The following is a 17,743-nucleotide window of genomic DNA, read 5'->3' as shown; positions in this document are numbered from 1 at the left end:
TGGAGTATTGCCAGCAGGGCAAACGAAGTGATTGTTCCCCTCTATTCAGCACTGGTGAGGCCACAAATGGTTAGGGGGCTGGGGCACATGACTTACGAAGAGAGGCTGAGGGAAGTGGGCTTATTTAGTCTAGAGAAGAGAAGCCTGGGAGATTTTATAGTAGCCTTCAGCTACCTGAAGTGGGGTTCAAAAGAGAATGGAGCTAGACCAGAGGTTGTCAACCAGGGGTATGCATACCCCTGGGGGTACTTGGAAAGGGGCTGGGGGGTATGTGTGGGTGGGCAAGGATGGAACGCCGCCACTCACCACCATGCATTGTGACCTTCCAGGAGCAGGGCTGGCAGTGAGGAAGGGGGTGTCGAGGGCAGTGGCTCCCCTCTGTGGGCCACACAGGTGTTGTCCAGCTGGCTGGAGGCAGCAGGGGGGGAGCTCATACGTGGCAGCCGCCACCACCATCCACCACCCTGCGCCACTGCTGCTGCATGCAAGCTCCTCTCCACCAGGCATCTGGCTACTGCCCCCGCCCTCCCCCGTTCCACCAGACATGTACCCAGAAGGGGTACACTCCTTAAAAAAGGTTGAAAACCCCTGAGCTAGGCTGTTCTCAGTGGTGGCAGATAACAAACCAAGGAACAATGGTCTCAAGTTACAGCAAGGGAAGTTTAGGTTAGAAATTAGGAAGAATTTTTTCACTAGGAAGGTAGTAAAACACTGGAACAGGTTACCTAGAGAGGTGGTGGAATCTTCATTCTTGGAGGTTTTTAAGACCTGGCTAGACAAAGCCTTGGCTGGGATGCCCTAGTTGGAGATGGTTATGCTTTGAGCAGGAGGTTGGGTTAGATGACCTCCTGACATCCCTTCCAACTGTAATTGTTTGGTGTCTAGTCTGCTGGTAGCTGTGCTACCATATACAGGCCGCCATGTCCTCCTAAATGTGGACATTTGACTGGCTGCCCCAAGCAAACTGCTTCTGTACCTTGGTGTTGCCCAACACCACTATGAGATTGGTCTCTCTCTTTCTGACCAGCTGGGGCCCTGGGACAGCATCTGCTGCACTGGGGAGGCTGCCATTATGGCTGCTTCCAGGAACTTCGGGGGCTCAGGACAAGACTCCAGGTGCCAATGGAGCCTAGCATAAGCCCACAGTGAAAGGCTCTGGGAGGCAGACAGCCAGCTGGTGTTACAGGCCCTGGGGGACAGAGCTGGGGTCTCTGGACCTGCTGCGGCTGGCATGTGTCTGTAGTGGAGGGGCATGGTGCCCAGGGGGGCAGACAAATGGTGGAACAGGTCCCAGGGGCCCAAGCTGAGGTCTGTGGGCCTGGTGCAGCTGGCATGTGCCCATGCTCCTCAGACCTGATGCCCGGGGGCAGGCATCAGGTGGCACAGTCCTCAGGGGGTTAGACCAGGGGTCTAACGGCCAGGCTGGGATGGCCAAGGAGTTGTGCCTGCCATGTGGCTGGAGAGACTCCCAGCCATATGGCTCTGTCCCAAGCAGGAGGCTAGTTCCCTGCTGGTCTTGCTTACCGAGCATGGATTTGCAGCCAAGTCATCATCTACATGTGCACTACTGTGCAGTAGGTAGTGCATGGTTAATCTACTACCTGTATCTACAGGTAGTAAGTAGCCAACCACACAGTAAAAGCAGTAAATGCTGCATATGTGTAGACAGTATATGCTTTACTGTGAAGTAGATTAGTCTACTTCACAGTAAAGCATCTCATATAGACGTGTCCTATGTCCTTTAGATTAAATAGTTCTTCTTCCTCACTGGTGTTTGTCTGTCTGATACATATGTAGACAGCAATTATACCCTCTCAGCCTAAGTAAGTTGGTCTCGTTTCACTCTTCTCTCGTAAGAGAGGCTGTCTGTATCTTTGATCCTTTTTATACTCCCATACCAGGTTCAATTTTCCTATCCTCAATATGCCAGAATTGCACACAGTATTCCAGATGGGGTCTTCCTAGAACTTTATACAGTGGTATGAATACCCCTTTAGCTCTCTTGGGAACATCATGGCTTTACCTTCAAAATAAAATTAAAAAACTGGATCAGTTCTGAACCTGATCTGAAACCTAAAGGGAACTCTGCAGTTCAGAATGGGAGTACTGCTTGATTTTTGGCTCCTTCTTACATCTTGGGTCTTAAGGAGCAGAGCCAAGTAGGATTATTCTTAAGCATCTAAATTCCATCTAAATCCTGGTAAGGGGCCTGGATCTGACCCATACTTCTTTGCCCATATCAGATAATCTTTAATTTTGACCCCAAACTCACTGCATAGAGGCTCTACTATTTCTCTTTTTGTTCCCCTTTAATTTGTATGGCTAAAGAATCTTTTGTTCCTTGTTTTGCAAAGCTTCACTTATCCTGACTTTTGGCAAATCTCACTTTATCCCTATACTTTCTGACCTCTTAAGCGCATATTTTTTGCTGATCCGCTCCTTTTTCTGTTTGGTGTCTTCCATCCTCTGTTTGCCCTGAATTTTTGTTTGTTTCTTAATCATCTCAGCCTTGTGCCATATGGATGTAATCTTACATAAAAACATAATCTTGCCCATGATGTTAATAGCAAAATTCCTGTTAACTTTTCTGGGTTCATTTAATTCTTGAAGTTTTCTTTAATAAAGTCCCTTCTGATATTTGGCTAAAAAATGTACCCCAAAGCCTCAGAACATAAATAAATGCCTTTGTTACCTATTAATCCATAAATGCACCATAAGAGGCCAAGAGTGACACACTCTGTTACCTCTTGGACACAGTGAGACAGAAATGTTTTCATTTCAGGGGTACTTCTGAAATGGTGGCAATGTAGACACAGTCTACTATGTATACAGTCCCTAGTGCAATAAAGGCTTTACTAGGGGTGCACTGATAGAGATTTTGGGGGCCGATACCATTAGCTGATTTTTAAGGTGGCATATTGGCTGATAACGATCCAATATTTGATACAGCTGTGTCCAGCTGGTACGTGTTGTAGCGGAAAGGGATGGGGGAGGGAAGGGGCATGGCAGGGGGCAGATCAACACCCCCAGCAGTGAGGGAGGGAGGGAGTGAGACTGGGGCAGGGACAGACTTTGCCCAGCCAGGCTGGGGCAGGGTAGGGCATGGGACAGAGCCACAGCTTGTCCAGTGGGGACTGGGCAGCTCCCACCTCTGCATGCACCCTGGGAGGGCATGAGGGGGTGCATATGCCCCCTGGATCTGCACGGGGTGGGGCGGGCTGCAGCTGCAGGCTGGAATCAGGACTGCACTGGGCTCTTCTTAGTTGGGGCTGGGCTCGGGTCAGGCAGCAACGGCATTGGGAGGTGGCTGTGGGGGTGGGCTGCAACCACCCCCGATTTTACCGCAGCTCCCCCACAATGCCCCCTCCCAGTGCTGCCATCACCCTGCCCGGTGCAACCCCTGACTCAACCCCTGCTTCCACCCATGCACCGGGAAGAGCTGGGGCTGTGCTGGGTGGGCAGTGGCAGCGCTGGAAGGGAGGGTTGGTGGGGGGCTGTGGCACCCCCCACCCCGTAGCTCCCTGCCAGTGCCACTGCTGCTTGCAGCTGCAGCACAGCTGCAGCCCACCTGCCCCACCCCACACAGATCCAGGGGGCATAGGCCCCCCCACCGCACCCAGCTGGGCAGCCCCTACCCCAGCCCCTGTCCCACTTTGTCCTGCAGCAAGGGGGGCATTAATTTGCCCACCCACACCCGTTCCCTCCCTCTCCCCTTCAATCGCAATGGACTTACCTGCTGCACGCAGCTTTCCAAGCTTCTGGGCTATGCTCCTCACTGCCTGTGTCCTGTGCTGCGGCTGCATGCAAGCATGGGCATTTATTGGCCAAATTATCAGCCACATCGGGCCAATTTCTGATACACACAATCTTCTTTATATCGGTGCCGATCCAATATCGGACCAATGTATTGGTGCACCTCTAGGCTTTACGTATCCTGTTAATTTGGGTTCACTTTTCCAGTGCATGTAAGTATTATGATTTTGTTTTCTTCTTGCTATAACATTGCCCTTTTAGGTGTCTGCTAGAGGCAGTTGCCATCTTTTCCAGTTTAGATACAGCCTGTTATAGCAGTGACTCATAGAAGGTTTACTTATATTCTTTTTATTGTTCTCTCCCAATGTAAAATAGAAAAGTCACTTAGATTGAAAGTGTATAATTGCCTTTTTTGTATGGAAAAATATAGCTGTCACAGCCTTTCTGGTCTTTCAGTAACTGTTATGTGAGGCATTGAATCTAAAAGGCTCAGCCAATTTATCTCACCTTTTATTATGGAAAATTAATTTGGTCCATGAGGTGTGACTCTGCAGTAGCTGATTGTTTCAGTGATTTTGTGAACATTTTCAGACATGTATCCTGCAGGTTTTTGCCCTTTTCAAATGCAAATGTTTAATCAGTTCTCAGTGAGATATAGTTCCAAAATGCATGTACTATACACTCATGGTTTCTTTTCTATTCTTGCAGTGATCTGCTATCTTCTGAGTATCTTGAGAGGCATATCGAGAATGGAGGAAAGACAGTTGAAGTTAAAGTAAGAAAGTTTGCCTGTTTGGTTTTTTTTCCCCTTTCCTCCCAATTTTTAAATGTTTTCTTTTTGGCTTAATGGAAATTACCCCATTTTCTTATCGCAATGGAATTCTGATTTTAAGGCAATTTGAAGAATGAATTGCTCTTGTGATTCAGCTAAATATTGTGTCATGTAATTATTATATACATACATTCTTAGAACACATAAATATGATTAACAAATCAACATAGACTAATGAGTTATAGCTATTTGTACCAATAAATACAATTTTTATATATTCTAATATGTGCGCTCTGAAGAAAAATACAGCAATGACAATCTTACGGTCTACAGGAAAGGCTTGTAAAAGGTCAGATTTGCGGCTTTTAATGGATTTCCTTATAAGGATAGTTGTTTTTGATATAAGAAGATGTTTTTCATAGTCAAACCAAATATCTATCAATCTGTTGATATAGGAGGCTTATTTTTTAGAAAGTTTGTAGTAGCTGCCTCATAAGAAATCGTTGAGATTATGCCATCTGTGTTTCAAGGTATTTCCATATTTTAATGCTATATGTGTTTCTGTTTAATCTGAGATATTTTTCAAAACCTCAGACTTTCACTAACAGTAGAGCTAAATCCATTTTTGCATGCAACAACAAAGTTGCTGGGAAAGAACCTTCTGTTTGCAAAGATAATATGTTGTGAAAAAGCAACAATAGAAGTAATGTAGAATGCATGATGCAATGATGCAGCATGTATAGCAGAAAGGGTGGGAAACATAAATAGCTTCAAAAAATACTGCCAAGTCTGCTAAACCCCAAAATTAAATTTTCTAAGAATAACCTTTTACTAAATTGAAGACTACCTAAATGTACTCCAAAAATGAAATATTTCTGTACTTCATGAAAGCAAAATCAGGAAATGGTCAAAGCAGAAATTTTATTAAGGCCCCGGACAGATGCTAATCATAGAAAATTAGGGTTGAAAGGGAGCTCAGGAGGTCATTTACTCCAAACCCCCGGACAAAGCAGGACCATCCCAGCCAAGTCTTTGTCTAACTGGGTATTAAAAACCTCCAAGGATGGAGAGTCCACAACCTCTCTGGATAGCCTACTCCAGTGCTCTACTACCCTCCTCATGAGAGAGTTTTTCCTAATATCTAACCGAAAATGCCCTTGCTGCAGCTTGAGACCATTGCTCGTTGTTCTGTCATCTGCCACCACTGAGAACAGTCTAGCTCCATCCTCTTTGAACCACCCTTCAGGTAGCTGAAGGCTGCTGTTCAATCCCCCTCAGCCTTCTCTTCTATGGACTAAATAAGCCCAGTTCCTTCAGCCTTTCCTCATAAGTCATGTTTCCCCAGCCCCCTTAACCATTTTGGTTACCCTCTACTGGACTCTCTCCAATTTGTCCACATCTTTTCTGTAGCAAGGGTCCCAAAATTGGTCACAGTACTCCAGATGTGTCTTCACCAGTGCTGAATAGAGGGAAAGAATCACTTCCGTCAATCTGCTGGTAACACTCCTACTAATGCATCCCAGTATGCCATTAGCCTTCTTCACAACAAGGGCACACTGTTGGCTCATATTCATTTTATTGTCCCCTGTAACACCCTGGTCCTTTTCTTCAGAGCTGCTGCCCAGCCAGCTGATTCCCAACCTGTACTGATGAATGGAATTGTTCCATCCTAAGTGCAGGACTTTGCATTTGTCTTTATTGAACCTCATGAGATTTTTTTTATTTAGTCCATTCCTCCAATTTGTTGAGGTCTCTCTGAATCCTAGCTCTACCCTCCAGTGTCTCTACTACTCCCCTCAGCTTGGTGTCATCTGCAGACTTGCTAAGGGTGTACTCCATCCCATCTTCCAGATTGTTGATGAAGATATTAAACAAAACTGGCCACAGGACCAACCCCTGGGGCACTCCACTTACTACGGGTGGCCAACGAGACATCAAGCCATTGATTACTACCTTACGGGCTCGATGGTCTGGTCAGTTTTCTATCCACCGTACAGTCCATTCATCCAGCCCATACTTCCGTAGTTTGCTTGTATGAATGTTATGGGAGACTGTATCAAAAGCCTTGCTAAAGTCAAGATGCATCACATCTACTGCTCTTCCTGCATCCATAGAGCTAGTCATCTCATCATAGAAGGCAATCACATTGATCAGGCATGACTTCCCTTGATGAATTGATGCTGACTGTTCCTAATCATCTTTTTATCCTCTAAGTGCTTAGAGATGGATTCCTTGAAGACCTGCTCCATGATTTTTCCAGGGATTGAGGTGAGGCTGACTGGTGTGTAGTTCATTAATCCTCCTTCTTCCCTTTCTTAAAAATAGCACTAAATTTGCCCTTTTCAAATTGTCCAGGACCTCTCCTGATTGCTGTGAGTTTTCAAAGCTAATGGCCAGTGTCTCTACAATCACCTCACTCAACTCCCTCAGCACCCTTGGGTGCATCGCATCTTGCCCTATGGACGTGTACACATCCAGTTTTTCTAAACAGTTCTGAAGCTGTTCTTTTGCCATTGTTGGCTGCTCACCTCCACCCCAAACTGTGCTGCCAGGTGGAGTAGTTTGGCAACTGACCTTGCCTGTGAAGACTAAGGTAAGAAAAGGTCACTAGGTTGCCTTCCCCATTTAGTAAGGGACCCACACTTTTTATGATCTTCCTTTTGTTGCTGACATATTTGTATAAACTCTTTTTGTTACCCTTCTCATCCCAAGTCTATGTTAATGTGAAGTCATGATGGGATCTGGTGCAGGATCCCAACAATTTTCTTCCTGCCGTGCTGTACTTGATGGCCTGATGTGCAATTGTGGGATCCCACATCAGATCCCATGGCACCATGTTGTCATTGTAGGGGGATCCTGATACCAGGCTCCCCCTGCACTATCTAGTAGCTAGGTTGGCTCCCTGTGCTCCCCTGGCTGGGAGCCTTGATCAGCTGAGGAGTGCTCTGGAGCACACAGGAATCTTAGAGTCCTGTGTGCTCCCGTGCACTTCAGAGGCTGGGCACTGGCCACATGCTCAATTAAAGGCATAATAGGAACCAGCCACAAAGTTATTACACATATTTTATATGTGTATTACACATATTGTATGTAATATTAAAATATTTTAATATTTTATACATTTTATATTACACATATTTTACATAGAGGCAGACACACGCACAGAGTCCCTCCCTACACATGCACAGTCCCTCCCTTCCTCCCTCTCTACACGCAACACACACCCTCCCTACACGCAACACACACCCTCCCTACACGCAACACACACACAACCCTGGTGTGGGTCTCGTGCCCCTGCGGTCCAGCAGTGCAGCCAAAAGCCATGTAGTGCAGGAAGGCAGAGAAATGGCTGGGGGTGGGGTGGGCCTGTCATCTTTGACAGGCATCCAGCAGCAGATACATATTAGTTTTCTAAATTTTTTTAGAGGCTCCATGGGCCAGATAAAATGGCCTGGCAGGACAGATCTGGTCCATGGGCAGTATTTTGCCCACCCCCGTGTTAGGTCCTACTACAACATGAATAAGCATAAAGCATCTTCAGCGAGTATGAACTTAGTGTAGCCTTTTTCATTCTAAAAGTCAGATGATCAGACTGGCCAACAACAGGGATACTGTAGGGTTAAATGCAAACCAAAGTTTACTTCTATTCTACTGTTTTTATACATTAGAAGTGCTTATTACATCAAGTACACATCATTGCATGTTACAATTTGCTGATTAAAAAACGTTATAATTATAACATTCCTACGTCTATTATACCAAGTTTTGGTTGTACCTTCCTACATGCTTTTCTTTTCTACTATGGCAGTTCATTGTTTCTGTTCATCTTTCAACGTTATGATTCCAAGAGTTCTGATGTACTCTATTGCCTTTCACAGAACTTCAGATCAGCAGGTTTTAACTCCTACTGCTCCTTGCCTGCTTTGCAGCCTACAGCAAGTGTGTGGTATGCTTTCAGTTCTGTATTTTATTCTGAACACATTACCAGATAAAATAGACAGACAGACATGTTCAGTTACACTCTAAAGAAAGTTTTCACAGTGAGCCTGAATTACAAGTCAAGAAATCTGATTTGAATCCAAAATTTGACTGTAAACAGAAATAGAAGATGGCAGTTGAAGTTAATACGAACAAAACCATTACTCACTTTGTCAGGAAATATATACAAATTGGCAAAGTTAAACATTCTTTGGCAGCTGTAGCAAATGGGGGACAGATTCTTCATCCTTTTCCCATGAGTAATTTTTACTCGAGTAAGCAGTATCTTTTGACATCACTGGGATACTTTATAAATAATGACCAGTTGCAAGAGCAGGAAATGGTAGGACTGGGACATTACGGTGCAGGTTCATAGAATCAATGGACCACACATCTCCCTGCAGGACCACTGCAGGTATCTCAGAACCACTTCTCTGATTAGCGATTGCATGGACTGCTTCTCCTTTCATTTGCAGTATGATGTTCCTGTGCAACTACAGCAATTGCTTCCTTGGAGCAGATGTGTACCTCAGTCTGCTCAGTGTAAGGTAGAGCACATTGCCTCAGGTAAAGAGGATGGAATTGTAAACAGTCATAATTTTTGCCTGTTCTTTCCCCATCCTCTGTGGGGAAAATAATGCGCACCAGCCTCCTTCCACATGTGCCTTGCTTCCTTGTCTATCACATACAGTCTCCTTCCCATGCACCTGCCTGTAGAATAGAAGTAATTACCTTCAGGGTACTGCTCTTCCCACTTTGATGTAACTGGTAGGCTGGCTCTCCATGGAGTGCACTGAAGTGTAGTATGAAATTTCTGTTAAGTTTTAGGTTTTTTTTAAGTACCATTTAATATCTGGAATCAGTGAGATCTGGTGGCTCCATGGCCAGAATTTTCCAAAGAGATCATTAACTACTATTAGTGCCAGATTTTCAAAAGAGCTAAGCTCCCTGTCAAGCATCAAAATAAATAGCTAGATTTTCCAATGAATGCTGCCTACTGGGAGATTTCAGTGCTGAGCACTGAATGAGACTAATTTCACTGCCTCAACAGGAGCAAAGCTCTTGAACAATCTGGTCCCACATGACCAGCTAGCTCTGCAGGCCTCCAGCAAGTGTTATTATTGGTCCCTTGAACGCAGTTTGAGAACCACTTCCTTTAGATACTGAATGAGAAAGGAAAAGGCAAAAAGTGCAGCAAGGTTTAATTTGCATTTGAGAAGCTAGATTCTGTTTTTGTTTGAAATGCTTTTTAAAAACATATTTACTGATACAAACTTTTTATATGATGATAATAGTTCAGTACCTTAAAATGGTGATATTATTGTTTTACTTGTAAAAGCCTTTTGGTGGCTACCTGGTGTTAGTTCCAACAATAAACCAGTCAGAAAACATAAGGGAATGTTCAGATTACTTAAATATTAAAAAAAAAAAGTTAATGGAAGGGACCACACTTCCAAGCAAAACAGAGTATGTAATAAAGGCCATATTGTTGTGTACCACATCCTAAACCAGTGAGGTTTAGGCAGGCATGCCACAAATTAGCCCCACATTGTCCCTGAGTGCCACTGCAATCCCCTTCCTCTGGCCAATCTGCTGCTCTGCTTTCTGCCCTTGCCCCATGCTCCCTGCTTTCTGCTTGCTGCCCCTTCCTCTTTGCCAAGTCTCCTGCTCTGCTTTCTGCTCTTTGTCCTACCTGCTGCCCGTTCCCTCCCTGATCTGCTGCATGCCACATACAGAGACTGCCTGTGCTAGTTGTGGCAGATTTGCCTCAGGTTGGCCATTCCTATCCTAAATGATTCAGCTCCATTTCTAAGTCTGTTATTTACACAGTTAGGAGACCAAGTCTAGTGTTCATTAAAGGCCAAATCGTATTTCACTCCCTGTAGTTATGGAGGGGCCTAAGCAGCTGCCATAGTCCAGCTGTGTGACAGGAGAACAGACTGAAATTCCCACACACGCAACCCTGTGCATCGTAAGAGTTGTTCTCAGTGCAACTGTTACAGAATTATGGAGGAGTTAGTTTTTGGTGGAAGCAGAGATGGAGGGAGGCAGGTCAGGAGGGAGACCTACCTCCATAAGCAGATCTCTCTTCCTATTAGAGGAAGAGGTAATAGGACAGGGGTGGGCAAAATGCAGCCCGTGGGCCAGATGTGGCCCACCAGGCCATTCTGTGCAGCCCACAGGACCCCTAAAAATATAGAAAATTAATATTTATCTGCCCCTGGCTGCCTGTCATGCAGTCCTCAATGACTTCCAAAACTCAGTATGCAGCCTTCCGCCCACAATAATTGCCCACCCCTGCAATAGGATCACTCTCTGTCATCATTGCATTAGGAAAACACAAACCTTGCTGGATGGCAAGGTCAACAAAATGGCCCTGTCAACTCCCTTTTCTTTCCTGTAATTCTGTACTGTGGGATAAACAGATTTTAAAATATTTTTTCCCTGTTATTTCTTAACCTTGAAGTGGTTTTCCTGCTTTTCCTTAATGACATGTTGTAAAATACAGTATAAGTAGCGCAGGTATTTGGGCTGGTATCATCAGCCACATGACAAAGAGAAAACTATGGAAATGCAACTGTAGACACAGTCATCATTTAACAATGGTGCAATCATGACCATACCTGGGGAGTGGATACTTGCTCTGCCTTGTGCTCAATGTAGAACTGATTTGAAGCACTCTGAACCACAAACCCAGCTTCTTGATCTGAAGGAAATGTGCTGGTTTTCTGTATTCATTGATAATGTTTTGGAGATGGAAGTAGAAAAAATAAGCAATATTTTATGCAGTTCAAGGAAGAGAAAAAAGTAAAGATGATATAGTTCAAGGTTCCAGCTTTCGTGGAACAGCAGATCTTAACAATGACAGGCTCCTCAGTTTAATACCTCCTTTTATAATAAGTTGATTCTAAGTTGATTGTTGCATAGTTAGTTAATAATGTAAAGCACTTTCAAAATGAAAAGGACTATTATATTTTATTTCTTCAGTACCACTAGGTAGTAGTTGAATGAGGCAGACAGTCTGGCTGCCACACACCTGCTTGAGAAATACGTCTGCTGCTTTGCAGCAGTTATGTAGGACTTCAGGATGTTTATATATGGGCTCTGAGAGGCAGGGGTGGGAGCTTTTATTAACGTGGCTCTGAGAGCTACACTAATTAAAAGTGCCTGGAGCGTCACATGTATCAGTGCCCCGTGCTAACAAATGGCAGCGGGGCACTTTGAAATAAAGCTCATCGAATGAGCTTTAGTTTAAAGTGCACCACCATTTTTCAGTGTGAGGACACTGATGCATGTGATGCTGGAGCATGGTAATTACTATGCTCCAGCAGACTAGATTAATTGAGTCTGCTCCGACACGCTGTAATTATAGCGCATCAGCGCAGCCTCCCTACACGAGTATAGGCGCCCTAAGATATTATTTTTACACAGCAAACAGTGCACAATATATGTATACACACACACACACACACACATATATATACACACACACACACACATATATATATATATATATATATATATATATATATATATATATACACATGTAAGTAGAAGAGGTAAGAGGTTTTTTTTTAACCTACACTTCCAATCGGGTTTCTCTACTGGTTAGCAAAACTGCATCGCTATCCTTAATATCTGAAGACCCTCTCAAAACCCCCCCAACTATTAATAAAGAAGTAGAAAGACTCTTCATGTGTTACCTTTTCTTGATTGTGTCGGTTCAGATCCTACTGTGCTGTTGGCACATAAATACTCAAGTGCATATGCTTTATATCACTGCAGCCTGTCTTCATGTACTTTTATCTCTTTTTAGGTTATCGTTCTATCACTAATGCTGTCATTGAGATGAAAGGCAAAGTACAGTTAGCAGTGCTGAGTAATCTATAGCACTGGATTTTTCTTCCTTACATCTATTCGGTGACATTGTCTCCTATTAAATATTTTCCTTTTTCCTTTGCTTTGCTTTCTTTTCCTTACATTTGAACAATTTATACTCTGTTATCATTTGAATAAAGCTATCGCACAGACCTTGAGAACAGCATAGGTACCAGGATTGCCAACCGTCCATAAATGTATAAACAGTCAATTTAAAGAAAAGCTGAAAATGCTAGTCTGTAAAGTTCATTAAAAATGTGCTGTCGATAATAAAAAAAAAAACAAAAAAACCCCCAAGAAACTATGAACTTAATTGAATGTCCATCATTGGGTTGAGGCTGGATGCAAGTATTGATGGGCAGATAGAGTAAAGCAGTACCTTTTTGTCTGAGTGGGAGCGCACTTTTGCACCTTGCAGGGAGCTCTCTGTCAGGGCTCTGTAGTCCATGGGAGCCTTCATAGTCCCAGACCTTCCCCCAGCTAAGTTCTTCTGCTACATCCTGTCGGCCATCACCTGCTTGTAACAGCTGCACCTTGAAGGCAGGAGCACATGGCTCCAGGCAGTCTGAGGCACCAAGTATGTAAAAAGTATGTGTCAGTAAAAAGGTTTGATTGGTCAATAAAAAGTTCATAGATCGTTAGTTAAAAAAAAATTCTTGGGCTGGCAGCCCTGACAGATACAGGTAGTAACTTAAAAAGAAACACTGTATCGAAAGGTTTATAAATATCTTTTTTGGTAGAAAGATTAAGTGTAACTGTAGGACACTTTTATTTTTCAGATAATCTAGTAAGCCACAATGTATGTTTCATGTATGTACCTGTATATAGCATATAATATGATATAAATAGTATATACAAAATATTGTTGCTAAAATGTTCAAACTTCTCTGCCTAAAGTTAGATATTTAGCTTCCTATTTTGATCCCTGAATAATAGCTCAGACCTGCAAAACTGAAGTCAACGGGAGCTTTCCTATTTAATTGGATGGCAGCAGATTCAAATAGCTTGATTTGTAGAAGAATCAACTGCCTACATCTCTTATTGACTCTGTATGTGTTCAGCATATCTGAAAGTTGGAGAAAATGAGTTCAATACCACGTGTGTATTCAGATAACCAACTTTAGACTCAAATATTTTGTGTATGTTATTGCAATTAGAAGTTTGAGATTTTAATACAGAAAACTTTAATTCTCCCTTCTAATTCATGTATGCATTCTAAAATAATCTTTCATGATAACATCAGACAACAGGTATGGAATAATAATAAATGTTACATAGAAATCTATATTAATTTGAACAAATTATCATAGCGGATTTTTATTATATTGTTATTAGCTGAATCATGCACAACCTCTTGTAAGTTATATTGTTATTAACAGAATATCATGCGCAACCTCATTATAATTTTAAAATTATTTTAATGCATACAAGCAAGGGGAGAAAGTAAATTGCAGTGAGAACTTGAATATGTCTCGACCTTTATGAGATTTAAATCTCAGTCTTAATGTGCCCATAAGACATTTTGATTTTTTTTATGTCATATATATTTAAAGAATTGGACACAAAATTCTAAAAGACCAGGAAAGGATGGGAGATACTGGATGGATCTAGATACTGGCAATGAGATATATTATTTCTTCTCCCAAGATCACCAGTCCAAAAATGGACCACATTGGCCTGCCCATTACCATCCAGTGACTGACATCAAGTTTAGTATCATTTGCATCATTAAATTCATTTTTTATTAGGCTTCATGTTGAACCCCTGGTTAGCGTTCCAAAATGTCACAGTAGGATATTTTGATGAATGCTGGCTAATCACAGTTTTATAATAGTTTGTGAGGTAGCTGCAAAACTACCCTAAATTACTAACTTAGTCTTAAATTTTAACATACGAAAGGCTCCTCCATTTAATTTGTAACAAACCTGTCTACCTGAGTTACATCTGCTTGCTTGGAGGAATACGGAGGAGCAGAATCCATCTACAATAAAAGCTGTGTTAAACAGCATTTTACTGACTGGAATACTCTATTAACCGGAATTTCCAATATCCCCCAATACCAGGGGTGGGCCGGATGCGGCCCACCAGGCCATTCTATCTGGCCCTCAGGGCCCCTAAAAATTTAGAAAATGAATATATATCTGCCCCTGGCTGCCTCTCAAGTGGCCCTCGATGGCTTGCCAAAACTCAGTAAGCGGCCATCTGCTTGATATAATTGCCCGCCCCTCCCCAATACCAATCCTCACTTTAGCAATCGGAATCTTTGCCAAGTCTGTCCAGCATGTGCATCGAGTGTTCCTGTTGTTTACGTTAGTTAGTGACGCTGGCGAGAAAGGAGCTGCCGGGAGTCTGCCGGGGAAGAGGTGGGGGGAGGGGAAAGGGGTCTGCGCAGGGCAGGGCGGGCTGTTGCTGCGGGCAGGGGCCGGTATAACTCTCAGATAACTGGAATTTTTACATAACTGACACCCTTATTACCCCACTCATGCCGGATAACAAAGTTTTTATTGTATTTCTCTTCCTCTTTCAGTAAAAATCCTTTCTCATAACAAAGGCACAAGGTAATACATCTTGGCAGGAAAAATGTATATTAACTGTTCTTTACTGGAAGTGTTTAGACTTTGTTCCCAAAAATGCACTGATTGCTTTGACAGTACAGTCATGTAATATGAACGGTGGAGGGCGGGCGGAGAAGTAGAAATTGGAAGATGGAGAGTCTGAAGGTATGTTCCCGCAGGATTCTGCCTTTTCGGAAATAATTGGCATGTGGCACAAGCTGCTCATACATTCCATGGGGAGTTGGCAGTAGAGGGGAGGAGTGCTCCAGCAAGTCATTGGAGCCTGAGTGGTAATATTCTTTTTGTAGGAACAATATTTGCAGCAACCAAAGAGGAGGCTGCTTTATTAGAAAGTAGAAAACTACTCCAATGCTCACTTTAGTTTGGTGGAAGAATTTAAAAAAGGAATACCCATGAGTTATCTGAAGCCTCCCTTTAACGCTGTTTGGAATTCAGCAAAACATTTGATTTTTGGACCGTGTTGCAAATTATTAATTAAACTAAAAAAGCTAGGGATTAATAGAAGAATACAATGGAACTGGGTGAAAGGAAGATAACAACTGGGCTTTTCAAAAGGAGAGGTTAGTAGTGGAGTTCCTAAAGAATTGGTCTTTGGATTGATCTTATTTAGTAGTTTAATTAACTACCTGGATACAATAGGTTGTGTGCTTACAACACAATGTTGGGAACATCACCAAAAGAGAGAAGGAAATACTGTTATACAAGAAAAATGGATGACCCTGAAGAATGGTAAATAGAAGTGAAATGAAATTCAGTAGTACAATATGCCAGGACTAATATAAGAGTTTTAGCTATAAGCTGGGTGATTATCTGTTGGAAATGGAAGATGAATGAAGACATTTGCATTACTCTATCACAGAATGATTATTAGGCACCAGTTTGATATGTCCATGAAAAAGGCCAATGCAGTCCTAGGTTATATAATATGCAAGATACTTGTAGAGCAGCCAGGGAAGTATTAACATCATCATACATGGCCCTGGCAAGACCTAAACCTGAACACTGTGTGCAGTTCCTGGTCACCAATGTTCAACAAAGGTAAACCTGTCATTTTCATAGGTACTGACCACTTGCAGGTAGAACAGGTGCAGAGAAGGGCAATTAGGGTGATCAGGGGAATGAAGACCTTCCTTATGAGAAAAGACTAAGAGTTTTAGTAATTTAGCCAACAAGAGAAAAGAACTAATAAGTATAAACTGACTATGAATAAATTTAGTCTGGAAATTTCACCAACAGAGTAGGTTTTTGAACAGCTCTCCACTAGGAGTAGTGATGTCAAAAACTGAGCAAGATTGGAACTTTGTAATGTTATGAAAGGCATAATTTGGCATGGTTACTTGTGACAGCAGGGAACTGGACTTTATAAGCCAGGAAGCCCTATTCATTCTTCTGTTTCTGTTTCCCACTTAGACTTTAGAAGAGTCCCCACCTTTGCCCACGTACGAGAGACACACACAGTTTTAAAAGAGTTCGCACGGGAGGGCGTGCGGGAGGGCGCCAGACCCTGCCTGCGCACCCCCCAGGGTAGACAGTCCCAGCTGTAGCCAGCCTACCAGAGGCATGACACGGATGGGCACGCGCCGCACCCCGAGGGTCCCCTTGGTCTCCGCGGCCCCCCCCCGGCACCTCAGAGACGGCCACCCAGACGGAGCCCCTGGTTCCGGGCTCCACGCAGATGGAGCCCCTGGCTCTCGGCTGCAGGGGCTGCCTGTCCCTTTTTCAGGCTCTGGGGCCTGGGAGCATGGCGACCTCCCCTTGCGGGGTCTGCTCCCTTTTGGGGTCTCTGGCACGCCACCTGGAGGAGCTCCAGGCCACAGTCCACAGACTGCGTGCCATCAGGGACTGCGAGCAGGAGATAGACTCCTGCTGCCAGGCCCTTCTCCCCCAGGAGGCAGAGGGTAGATCACAGTCTCCCTCCAGGCCAGAGGAGGACTCTGGGACCTCCTGCTGTGTCCAGCCAGGGGCATGGACCAAGGTGGTCAAGGGCCCTAAGGCCCGCCGCACCAAGGCCCCTCCCCCGCCAGAGCTGAGCAACAGGTATGCACCTCTTGCTGCCCCAGCAGAGCTTGCTGAGTTGCCGGCCCCCACAGGCAACATGGGCCCAACTGCAACTCCCGCCCCTGCTCTCCCCAAGACAAAACGTAAGGTGTTTGTTGTGGGAGATTCCCTCCTGAGGGGGACAGAGGGGCCAATCTGCCACCCTGACCCCTTAGCCCGGCAAGTCTGCTGCTTCCCAGGGGCCCGCATCCGGGACATTGCAGAGAGGATCCCCAAGCTCCTCAAACCCACAGACCGCTATCCCATGCTCCTTATTCATGTGGGCACCAATGACACGGCTCGGAGCACTCCCAGCCAGGTCATGAGGCGCTACAGGGATTTGGGAGCGGGCCTTAAGGGTCTGGGGGCACAGGTGGTGTTCTCGTCAATCCTCCCAGTCTCAGGCTATGGGCTGAGAAGGGACAGGAGGATCTATGTGGTCAACCAAAGACTGCGGCGCTGGTGTCGTCAGGAAGGCTTTGGCTTTCATGACCACAGCCTGCTCTTTGGTGAGAGAGGCAGCGAGCTGCTGGGAAGAGATGGTCTCCACCTCTCTCCCCTAGGGAGGAGGCTCTTCTCAGACAGACTGGCTGACCTGCTCCACCGGGCTTTAAACTAAGCCCGCTGGGGGGCGGGGGGACGACCGCCACTGCTGGCCCACTGAGCAATCCTTGCAAAGCCAGCGGATCATGGCACTCAAGGGAGCCCGCCCCAGCCCCAGCCCTGGTAAAATCTGTGGGCAAGGAAG

At 44.5% G+C, this 17,743-nt stretch overlaps 1 protein-coding gene across 19 annotated transcripts in view; it reads left to right on the top strand.

Annotated features, from left to right (window-relative positions):
* ADAM22 (ADAM metallopeptidase domain 22) overlaps positions 1–17,743 on the top strand; it is a 262,391-nt gene that overhangs the window by 128,743 nt on the left and 115,905 nt on the right. For all 19 annotated transcript variants that reach the window (XR_009462659.1, XR_002093669.2, XM_059729028.1 and 16 more), the window contains exon 4: positions 4,462–4,528. Coding sequence is in view for 17 of the 19 variants with exons in the window: in XM_059729028.1 (XP_059585011.1) it covers positions 4,462–4,528 (67 nt within the window). In the remaining 2 variants the exon portion in view is untranslated. The remainder of the gene's footprint in view (positions 1–4,461; positions 4,529–17,743) is intronic.

This window comes from Alligator mississippiensis, chromosome 5, assembly GCF_030867095.1.
Source record: "Alligator mississippiensis isolate rAllMis1 chromosome 5, rAllMis1, whole genome shotgun sequence".
Classification (NCBI taxonomy): Eukaryota; Metazoa; Chordata; order Crocodylia; family Alligatoridae; genus Alligator; species Alligator mississippiensis.
Note: the sequence above shows the minus strand (reverse complement) of the source record. Positions and strands in the feature narration are given on the sequence as shown.